The sequence below is a fragment of the Echeneis naucrates genome, chromosome 6 (genome assembly GCF_900963305.1).
Source record: "Echeneis naucrates chromosome 6, fEcheNa1.1, whole genome shotgun sequence".
In the NCBI taxonomy this organism is placed as follows: Eukaryota; Metazoa; Chordata; class Actinopteri; order Carangiformes; family Echeneidae; genus Echeneis; species Echeneis naucrates.
Genome location: NC_042516.1, coordinates 17734777 through 17746230, shown reverse-complemented (window position 1 = coordinate 17746230; position 11454 = coordinate 17734777). Strand labels below are relative to the sequence as shown.

The 11454-nt window shown below is 39.7% G+C and overlaps 1 protein-coding gene across 4 annotated transcripts; it reads left to right on the top strand.

Annotated features, from left to right (window-relative positions):
* The first annotated feature begins 856 nt into the window (after positions 1-856).
* On the top strand, positions 857-10858 carry LOC115044862 (meprin A subunit beta-like). Of its 4 annotated transcripts, XM_029504160.1 has the most exons (20): positions 857-1406; positions 1542-1807; positions 1989-2056; positions 5135-5183; positions 6103-6162; positions 6257-6284; positions 6474-6521; positions 6605-6642; positions 6742-6820; positions 6927-7044; positions 7299-7477; positions 7576-7794; positions 7889-8041; positions 8158-8205; positions 8330-8542; positions 8652-9104; positions 9221-9406; positions 9734-9848; positions 9999-10058; positions 10375-10858. In XM_029504160.1, exons 3-20 carry the CDS (start codon positions 2052-2054, stop codon positions 10439-10441), a joined length of 2118 nt encoding a protein of 705 aa, XP_029360020.1. In that variant the 5' UTR covers positions 857-1406; positions 1542-1807; positions 1989-2051; the 3' UTR covers positions 10442-10858. The 4 variants fall into 4 exon arrangements, with proteins under 4 accessions (XP_029360020.1, XP_029360018.1, XP_029360019.1 ...); XM_029504158.1 differs by having other exon boundaries at positions 6605-6820; XM_029504159.1 differs by lacking the exons at positions 857-1406; positions 1542-1807; positions 1989-2056; positions 5135-5183 and adding an exon at positions 5857-5984 and having other exon boundaries at positions 6605-6820.
* Positions 10859-11454: the final 596 nt, after the last annotated feature.

The window sequence follows — 11454 nt, the reverse complement described above, 5'->3', positions numbered from 1 at the left end:
CTGAGAAGAGACAATTGTCTGACACACACAAGGTTCTTTGAACAGGACCCATCTTGCCTTATTCACTGCACTGAAAAACAGAGATTTGCTGTTGTTTTGATGTAGATAAGAGTTTAGGTCTGATAGTTAGATAAGATGATCAGAGCCCGTGGGCATGATAGAGTCACAGTGCCATTCTTGATGGATCATTGAAAATTCTCTGTGCTGTTTGTTCCACCTTGTTCCTCCCTATTGACTGGACTGGTTTGAACACAGGCTGGCTAGAACCTATACATGGGGTCAAAAATGGCCCAAGACTATTCCTCCAGTGAGCCATACATTACAAAAAGTGAAACATTGCCTTTGCTCATATTTCCGTGACAGCTGTACACAAGGTGTACAGATTGTCCTGGGGGTCATTTTTGACCTGGCAGTTATACAATCATGTACACACCACAAAAACACAAAAGCACACACACAATGAGAATTTGAGATTAAGTGTGCTACTGGCTGAACTCAGACAAAACTATAACGTTCTTGCGCATGTGCAGCACCTCCCCTCCAATGACCCCACACACAACTAAAGTTCACAGACAAAACAAACATTTGTAATTGCTTACCAAGGCAAGATAAGATTGAACTTTTTTTAGACACATTTTTGCTGTAAAAAATGACAACAACATAAGAATAAAATAAGATAATTAACTACTAATGGGGGATGGTACAAGGGCTGCAGATGACAGTCGTGGAGAGAGCTGTAATATGAGCAACTGGGCAAGCTGGCCCATCCCTCAGACATCTGTGATAGCTCCATAAATATAGGAACCCACACAGGATTTGCTGTGATGTAAACAAGCACCACGCGCAGACATTTCAAGGTTCAGCAGGTGTTGGATACACTTTATGAAGATGTCCAGGAAGAAAGAGAAAATAGTGATTCTGAAGAGGAGGTTGTGTCTGAGGGAGAAGGAGAGGAAGAGTATAATCCAGTGGAAAATGAATCATCTTCAGATGATGAAGACATCCCTCCAGATGAAAGAGAATCAGTTTTGTCAAGGAATGGCAAAATTTGGAGGGTTTCCGTAAATATGGGGACAGCTGCAAAAAAATGGATGAAATTGACCTGCATGCCTACATGGGGCTGCTAATCTTAGCAGGTGTGTATAGGTCCCGAGGCGAGGCTACATCTAGTCTCTGGGATGCAGACAGTGAAAGGGTGATTTTCTGTGCCACAATGCCCATGAAAGTCTTTCACAACTTCTCAAGAATGATACGATTTGATGACCGTGAGACAAGACTTGCAAGAAGTGTGACAGACAGACTGGCAGCCATAAGAGAGGTCTGGGAGAAGTGGGTGGAGCGTCTGCCATATCTCTACCACCCTGGGCCTGAAGTGACGGTGAATGAGCAACTGGTTCCATTCAAAGGTAAATTTTTATTTTCACATTTGTAATGTTAATGTGTAATGATGTCACTGTTATCATGTATTGCTGTGATATCATTGATTTGTGTGATTGTGTTCTGTGACGCTAATTACTGATTCTAATCTTTTTTGTCGAAAGGTTGCTGTCCTTTCCGGCAGTATATGTTCAGCAGGCCAGCAAAATATGGCATCAAAATATGGGTGGCCTCTGACGCAGAATCGAGCTATGTTTGGAAGATGGAAATCTACACAGGGAAGCAGATTACGGAAGGGCCGGAGAAGAACCAGCGGAAGCGGGTTGTGCTTGATGTGACAGATGGACTGAGGGGGCACAATGTCACATGTGAAAGTTTCTTTACCTCTTTTGAACTCGGCCAGGAGCTCCTGAAGAGGCAGATCATTATGGTGGGCACAATTAGAAAAAAACAAGCCCGATCTTATCATCAAAAGTTACCTTTTGAAGGGAGCACCTCCCCCACAGAGCAGCCCCTGCAGCGCTTGTGAAAGCTAACCAGGGGGCTGAATCTCAACCTGAGGTTGCAGCTTCTACCTCTTCTTCTTGTTCTAATTCTTCCTCTTCTGCCAGGGGACCCAAGAGGAGGAGGTGTCAATTCTGCCCCTCAAAGAAAGACCACAAAACAAACACTAAATGTGGTAAGTATGTCTGCAAGGACCATGGGCAGACACTTACATACTGTCCATCTTGTGCCAAGTAAAACAGATTGATTTGCATCTTTTAAATTTTTTGTTTTGCATTTATTATTTTATTTTCTTCTTATTTATTAGTGTGAAGAGTCAAAACCCAGATATCCCATAAGTTTGTGGTGAACGACAGGTTTCATCACACATAGATTTGAGACTTAAAATTCAATGAAGCCGCTGTATTTCAAGGCCCTGAGGACACGGGGTGCACACAGAAAGGGAAGACAGCACAAGGTTAAAGGAAATTAGATGTTTTCTTTCCACCTTCAAAAAAGAAACCACAACTCAAGTCAATCCAAGAGAAACTGTGTTACAAGCGTAACCATGAGTTGTTGTTTTGTTTTTGTTTTTTACCAACAATTTATTTTTAATTAAAGAAAACTTGTATTGGACTGCAAAAAGGGAAGCAACCTTTTTGGTTTTGAACAACATGGATCAAGGTAGTGTTTATATAGTGTATATATATATATATATATATAGACTACTTCCTTCAAGACTGGTTGTAGGTCTTTGAAAGACAGAGGACCTAGGGAGACAGACCTAAAATGAGGGGGGATGCTGCCACCCAGTGGCAGAAAGGTGAATGTGAATGAATAAAATCTTTTCCTGCAGAGTGAATTGGCAGGCTGACATTAACTGGACTTGTTAAATGATTTCAGATTGTGTTTGTACTGTATATTTGTTTGTTAATTTTTCTGCACTAACCTTCGCTCTGAAAATCTGCTCCAGGGAAGACGGGTCAGTTGAGCGCACATACCATGTTATCGTAGTGTCCTTGGTTCAACTCCCACCTGTGCCATTCCACTCTCTTGCCACTTCATGTAATGTTGTTGGAATAAAGGCAGCCCCTTCCCCCTCAAAATAAATAAGTAAATAAATACATTAAAACAAGATTATTAATAATAATTAAAAAGTGCTACAAAGCACAAGACACAAGGATGAGTTACATTATATATATCCTTTTGTGCATTTTAGCAGCATATTCACGTGGTACAATAATTATTTGTCTACTGTAGCTTTTGGGGAAACATGAATCTGAAATTATAAATGCTTTTTTCCCACCTTTGGCCATCTTTGTCTTGTCACACACATATAACAGCACCACCTATCATTGTTGTGGTTTCACTGTTATGGTTTGAGTTTCGGTCTGGTTTTAGTTTCATTGTTCAGGGTTTGAGTTTCATGGTCCTGTCATGTTTTGAGTTCTTTCAGGTGTCTGGTGTGTTTGGTGTCTGTGTCACTTCCTGTTTCATGTTGAAGTCTGGGTTCTGTCGTGCCGCCCATTGCTTTACTGATCGTGCCCTCCTGTGATTGCCTATACACAGATTGCCTGCCCTAATGTGGTTCACTTTGTTCTTAAGTCCTATTTGCTGTTTCGTCCGTGTCGTCTCTCTGTGTCCCTTGTTCACATGTTGTCTCTCTGCCTGTCTCGTTTGGTCTGCCTGTCTCTTTGCTGATTGTTTATCTGAGTTATTTTGTAGTTTTTGGTTTTTGTTTATATAAAAGTATTTAATTTTTCAGCTACCAGGTTCTCGTGGCTCCTGCCTTTGGGTCCTCATTCCCACACCACCACCCTTAGCAACACCATTGTGACACTACCAGGTTTTGCCCTTGGCAAGGAACAATATGACTGTGCTTAAAGGCTAAAACTTTCCATCAGCTTGTGCACACACCTGACTGACTGAAAATATCCCTGCATAGACACTGGATGTTCTGACAGAAGACAATGATCACAAAAGATTGCTGCCTTTGTGTTTCTGTCTTCACACTTCTAGATCTAGACAGGGTTTGGTCATAATGTGATGACAGCTGTAAGGTTGTTTACTTGTTTACTTGCAGGCAATCAAATCTGAACATATATATAATGCTGACAAGTAGTTTTGATTTTCAAAAGAAGTATGTTAAAACAGGATATTTCTATGTATCCTAAAGGATGATCATTGGGTGCTTTTAAATATTTTTTTTTAAAAAGATGACAAATGTCTTTCAATATGGCATTCCTTAATACTGTCTGAAGCTTCTATAACATCATCAAAAGTTCAGTGTTACTATTTGAATCTCAGAGAATGTGAGTAAAACCAATCAGTATTCAGAAGAAGAGTCTGAGATGGATGAAAATTAAAATATCAAATGACTGATGGTGTTTGTTTTGATGAAGGCATGGATCAGGCAGTTACAAATTCTTACGTAACATCCGAGTCCTGATAATGACGTCAACATCCTGACACACCTCGCCTAACAGCTTTTGTTCGGTTTTCCTGGAACCCGAGGCAATACTTATTTATTTCACTTCCGCCAAATTCCAGCACCTAGCATAGCAGCTTCGAGGAAACTAATTGGAATAAAAAAAAAATAAAATAAAAAAAAAAAACCTTATTTTATGGGTCACTTAGCTCCCTCATACCTGTATATACAAATGTGATTCAAACTTTAAAGCGGAGGAAAACTTCTGCTCGCTACAAAACACCAAAATGTTCTTACATAAAAAGGATTTTTTTTTTTTTTTTAAATATGAGCACTCAAGGGAGGAGTGGAAATCACTTTTTCTTCTAAGCCCTTTCTTTATTTTAATTTTATCAGGCGGTCAGTGGGCGGACCAGAGAAGGCCCGCTGCCTTCATTTTCAGTGACATCGTTCGTGTTTCTCACCACATAAGCGCGAAAGTGTCCTTGAATGCTCAACAATATGATCAGTTAACGTTACGGCCCACCGGTTTTAATTACTTCGTCTCAGATTCTGAGAAATCAATGGTGGTTTTGGACGTTAGCAAAAAGCTACATTGGCGTCTTACTGCCTGTATCCACTTCTCTCATATTTTTTTTTCTGTTCGGCAGCTTCTAAAAACGTAGATCAGGGTTCTTCACCCTGTTAGCAGTGCAGCCTACCACACAGCAGCTTTTGGCCATTTGTTTGTGTTTGCTGGCACGCGGAGAGTGACAAGAGACATCCTCACACAACACAAAGTCAATGCAACACAAAGTCAATGCTTTCCCTTGCCGTGTGGCTTAAACGCTCTCTGTGTCCTTCCAGTCTGAGCGCCAGCAAAAGGACAAGTTGGAGTAAGCACCTGAACCTTAAGGTGAGAATTAAGTAAGTTTTAGTGATACAGTTGGTTACTGAGAACATTAATTTTGCAAGTCAAGGTACTTTTGCAAGTGAAGTCAACTTAACACAATTGAGTTGAGTGTTTTGTTTTTTTTTTTGTTTGTTTTTGTTTTGTCAAAAGTAAATTGACTTAACTTGCAAAATGAATGTTGTACAAACAGAGACTACTCTTTTTTAATCTATGGGATAAAAAAGTTGCCTCACTTTGACATTGGCAAGGAACCCTGGGATTATCTGCTACATGGATTTTAAATTTTGAAAACACAGAAAACATGTGCAGAACTGTGCAGGCCAACACAAAGAGACTGAATGTACTGAGTTGTGCTTAACAACGAGAAAGTCAAGCTCTTCAATCACAACACATCACAACGGTTAAATTATTGTCCAATGGGCACATTTAACAGAAGCTTACGAAAGTCTTTTAAATTGTAACTTCTCTGTAAATCTGTAGTTATCTGCGGGATAATGATTCTGTTAAAGGTCCAGTGTACACTAGACCTTCAGCTAAGTGCAGCACTGATGTATTGTTGACTATCTAAATGGCAAATGGTGTTTCTCTCAGATGGGAGGTACTGCAAGAGTCAGAAGACGTGAGCGTCCACTTGTCTTAATCAGTAAGATAAGATAAGATAAGATAGACCAGTATGACCTATCTAAGGACTACATGGGCTGTGTGCTGTTGGTATGGATGCAGACATTCTTCATCTCTTTGAGAGTCACAGGCGCAACAACTCAGAACACATTTTTGCCTGAAGGACAATAAGAGGATTGTTTGGTATTTGTCTTTTCTATGTTCCAGCCACAATGCATGCATGACAATCAAATACGACATTCAATTCAGCTTGTTTTAATCTAGCAAATCTGTTTTGTTTTGTTTTTTTTATCCCAAACAGAAAATGTGCATCTTTACAGCTGTGGTGTTGAGTATTCTTTTGCAGCAGGCATCCACCTCAGTAAGTTTCACATCACAACACATTGGCAGTAATGTATGGAACATTAACACTGTGATCGTATCATGTGCCACACTCATCTTTCATTTTTCCACAGCCCATTTCATTTGCAGACGGACGTGAAGGTGAGGAATAGCTGGCTGATAGTGGCCTCAAGCAGTATTTTTACTCCCTTAATTAAGTAGTAAATTGAAATAATCATGTTAGAATCAAATTTATGGAAACAGAAAATCCGAGACGGGAACTCGCTCATTCACGATGTTGCAGTAAGATAGTGTGGCTTTCTGTTCTCCTGCTATCTTGTGTTTTCTCAGATGTCAGTAGATATCAAGAAGCTCTGGACATTGTTGAGATAAATAAAGGTATGTTCAAAGATCCGTGCGTGTTCAAATTATAACTTTTTGTCTCCTGAATTGGCAAATTAAAAGTAACATTCTTCTTTCAGCTGTGGATCTACATGAGGGAGACATACGACTGATGAATGTGAGAACTCTAGCTGGCCTGCCTTTAAAGCGTTACACCTGCACAAAAAGTCAAGTTTCATATGATCACTGTTTTTGCTCCTTTTGTTCCATTTTAAAGGGGCATAACAGGAATATCATTTGTGGAAATCAGTTTAGATGGGAGATACCGGTCCCATATGTGCTTCACGAAAGTCTGGGTAATATTGAGGAATGGTCTTTCTATTCATTTGTTATGATGACGTGAACATCTTGAATACATTTCTTGAATCACACTAACCGACTTGTGCACTGTCCTTGAAATAGACTTGAATGCCAAAGGTGTTGTTCTACAGGCCTTCGAGCAAATACGTCTGAAAACATGCATCGATTTCAAACCCTGGGAAGATGAACCAAACTACATAGTAGTCATCAAAGACGATGGGTGCTTCACTCTTACATGATCTTTGTGGTTTTTAGTATTGATCTCATGAGCTTCATGTCTTCTACTTGAAGTTTGACAGTACAGTTTGTTTTCATGTATCTTGATGAGGATATTAGTGTGAATCTATACTGTCTTTCATCACTGACATATGTTTTTATACATAGGTTTTTTGTTTTCCTTGTGAGTTTGTTGTTAAAGGTATTTCCCAATGGACAAACTATTCCCCTAACTACCTACCTTGCCCTTTTCCACAGATGTTGGTCATATGTTGGGAATCAACGTCAGGGAAACCAAAGCCTCTCTATCGGACAGTGGTGTGATCACCTCGCCATCATAGAGCATGAGTTTCTTCACGCGCTGGGCTTCTGGCATGAACAGTCCAGATATGACAGAGATGAGTATGTGTCCATTGTCTGGAAAAACGTAGAAAAAGGTTTGTTTTACAATTAATTTGAATGCAATGATTTGATTTTAAATAAACCGCTGCTGAGGATTGATTTATTTATTTTACTTTTTTCCATGTTTGTTAAGGAAAAGAGCACAATTTTTTAAAGCACAGTTCAAACTACACTACCACGCTTGGAGCAACCTATGACTACACATCTGTAATGCACTATAGCAAGGGTGCTTTCTCAAATGGCAATGGATCCACCATTGTCACTAATCTACCAGAGTACCAAGATGTAATTGGTCAGCGCCTAGAAATGAGCTCTACTGATGTTATGAAGCTCCAAAAGCTTTACAATTGCTGTAAGTGGTTATTTAATTTAACAATGATGCTAAATAATACAATGTTAACTTCTGTACAAGCGATTACAACTTTGTGTTTTTCTCTTCTTCTCAGCATCAGCTGTTACCTTTCTGAGCTCATGCAGCTTTGAGGATGAGAGCAACTGTGATATGACTCTCTGTGCTGCAGGAAATAGCAGCTGGGAGAAGGTGACCAGCACAAGAGCTGGGCCATTCTCAGATCACACCAAGCAGAGTTCACTGGGAGGTATGAGCTGGTTCAGCTGCTGTCAAAAACGCCATGCATCCCCTTCAATCATTTCTCTATAATATAATTTAAATATCATTTCTCTATATATAAAGTGTCTCATATTATGTTCACAGGGAACCGGACAGAATCTGCTCAAGGAAATGGCACAACAAATGAAAACAGTGAGTTTTCTGTAAAACACTCTTAGTGTATCAGTTTTGATTTCCAATGCTCCCCCCCCCCAAATATATAGACCCAGTAGGTCACTGGATGTCTGCCAACTGCACTTTGCTTAATTGTGTGTAGGTGGAGGCTCCTTCATGCACTGCAGCACTGCAGATGGGAAAAGGGGGGATGGTGCCAAAATGCAGAGCAGAAGAATGAATCCAGTGCGACCCATACAGTGCCTCCAATTTTTCTACTTTCACAGTGGGAGTGACACAGACCAACTCAACATCTGGATCAGAGAATATGAGCGGAGAGACACAGAGATTACCTACCTAGTGGGACAGATCTCAGGTGAAATCCCGAATTTAAATTTGTGAAAGATTTGAAAGCAGTGGCATCATACACTTTCTTCACACTGCAGAGTATCATCAGTCATATTATATGTTGTCATTTGTTCCAGGTCGGCCAGCATCTCACTGGCAGCTCCATCATGTTCCCCTCAAAGCCACCAGGTCATTCCAGGTGGAGTTTGAAGTTCGCAAAGGAGCAGGAAACTCCTCTGGCGGGTTTTCAGTCGATGACATCAACCTGTTTGAGTCGGAGTGTCCTCATCATGTCTGGCATATTCCCAACATTGACCACTTACTAAAGAACGGCAGTGTTGGGACAAGCATACTGAGCCCGCGGTTCATAACCAGACAGAGATATGGGATCCAGCTGCTGCTGCATCTCTACCCTGATTGCCTCGGAGCTTTCTTCAGACTGGTGTCCACTGACCACGATGACCAGCTCCAGTGGCCATGTGTGTGGAGACAGGTGACCATTTCACTGCTCGACCAGAGTCATCACATCCAGCACAGGATGTCAAAGCAGATGAGCATCACTACAGACTCAGAGAGAACATTCACTGGAGGTGAAGCAGCAGCACTGACATCATGATATCCGAAAAACCTGTAAAATATGATATCTTGAGAAATATGCTGCTCTGTATTTGACTGTTAACCATGTGTCTCGCATGTTTACATCTAGACAGTGGAGAGATATTTCACTACTGGGATAACCCCAGGAAAGTGGGGCATCCCGTGAATGACACCAATGGAGAGGTGTACTACGCTGGTCCAAACTTCGGCTACATGGAGTTCTTGTCTTTAAGGGCAATTTGGTCAGGAAACTTTATAAAAGGAGGCAGTGCCTTCTTTCTCCTCAACTTTGATGGTGTGTGCTATAGTTGTTGAATTTTTTTGAAATTGCTTTATTTTGCTTAGCAATGCGTCATCTTTGCCCCGCTGGGTTAACCTTTAATTTGGATTTGTCAGGGTGGCTGGACGACATACGAGTGAAGTTAAATCATCATCATTTAATGTTGCATGCGCCAGCTTCTGTTAATCACCAACAACAGACTGTACTTGTAATAACTACACTTAGTAGAGTCAAACCTCTCACAGCATATTTGTCATTATTCTGTCACTGAACTGGCCCAGTTCAAACCTGGTAAATGTGATTGAAGAATTATGAAAGACTCTTTCATACTGTCATTGACAGATCTATCAACTCTACGACTGAATGGCTCAGACCGTCCAAGGCCTCAGATATGGTCGAACCTGAATGATGTAACCCTGATCCAGACGGATGATAAGGGAACCTGCCTAAACCAACTGTAAGAGCTGACAGACAAACATTAAGAGAAAAAAAAACAAAACAAAACAAGTGAATATGTTGAAAGCTTTGCTTAAAGTCGCGGGACAATCAAACTAAAAGTATGTGGAAACGCCTGTATTAAAAAAGTAATCACATACTTTTCTGATAGGATGGGAAACACTACAGCCACTGTCATCACACCATCATTCATATCATCACTTGCAGTCAGGTATGTCTGCTTTGTATCAGTGACGGCAACTGTACAGCATTCACAGAGAATAATCAGCACCCAGTCTAGCTGTGTTCTCATATTCAAGTGAGCACCTATATAAAAATCTGCACATATCAAGACATTTGAGAAAGGAGAAGTATATTTCAGTGAACTAAATGTTTGATACTTTGAATAATAAACAATAATCTAATAACATGTCAAACACATATTCGTGGTGCTAATAGAAATTAATAATATAATTATTATGTATACATAATACAATGACCAATACCATTATCTGTTGTAACCCTTCGGCCTATTTTTTTTCCCCCAGCCTTCCTGTAGGAAATATATTTCCCATGCTTGCAGCCTCGATAGCCCTGAAGGCAGGAAACCTATAGCTGACACGAGGAAAATGCAATTTCCTGTCCACAGATGGAGAAATCAGTTTATTGCTGCACTAGAGAACAAACAGGAAACGAGTTGGAGGTGTAATCCAACATCTATGATTGTGAATTTATCATTTATCATCTTTCTATACTTTACAGAAAGTTATATTTCTTGAAAAGGAAATATTTTGTGAATCATTTAATGAGTTAGAATGTTCATTTCACACAATAATTAAATAAATAACTTAAAGAAAAATGTTCTGGCTCTTTTGATGTTATTTAAGTGCAGACAGGACGGCATTAAGTTAATACATGCATGATTCTTCCTATATGATAACTTGATAATATAAAAACTAAAGAGCCTGTAACTCCTGTCGATAATAAAAAAAAAAAAAAAAAATAGCTTCCCAAATGTTAGTTTAGAAGTCATGTACAGATACCTCCTACAGTCCTACTGATGCTTACACTTTAACAATTAAACGTTTGAACTGTATAGGAGCGTCTTTTACACAGCTTTCCATTTCCCTTTGAAGGAGTGAGCCTAATACACATTAAACATTAACATGCCAAATTCCTGGTATGGCCAGAAATGTAGTTTCAATATTTCATTAATCAGTTTTATATTTTTGGGGGGAAATGTTTGGCATGACAAACTTGTCCGTGTTTGCTTGGATGTCACAATGTTTTGACATTTGGACACTGATGAAGAGGAGAAAATGGATAATTGAAGGTCAAAGTGTAATTTACGTTTTAAATGTTCTTACTGCTGAATTTTAGCGTATAATTCCTTTCTGTTCTTCCACAGCCTGTAGTTGTTAAGCAGATCTGTTTCATATTCATTTTCAGTTTCACTTTGTTAGCACGCAACCTCACAGCTCCTGTCTCTGCCGACTCTTGTGAACCTTAAGAGTTCACAATGTGATATAAAGAGTGCAGAATCTTAAATATTTATTGACTGTCTCCATAAGTTGATATTGAACTTTAATTCCTTACTAAGATACATAACAATTAAGAAACTAGTGAGG

Coding starts and splice junctions, on each gene's coding strand:
- LOC115044862 (XM_029504158.1), top strand. Junction 6,522..6,604: donor CATTGTTGAGATAAATAAAG/GTATGTTCAAAG, acceptor TTCTTCTTTCAG/CTGTGGATCTACATGAGGGA. Junction 10,059..10,374: donor ATATCATCACTTGCAGTCAG/GTATGTCTGCTT, acceptor TTTTTCCCCCAG/CCTTCCTGTAGGAAATATAT.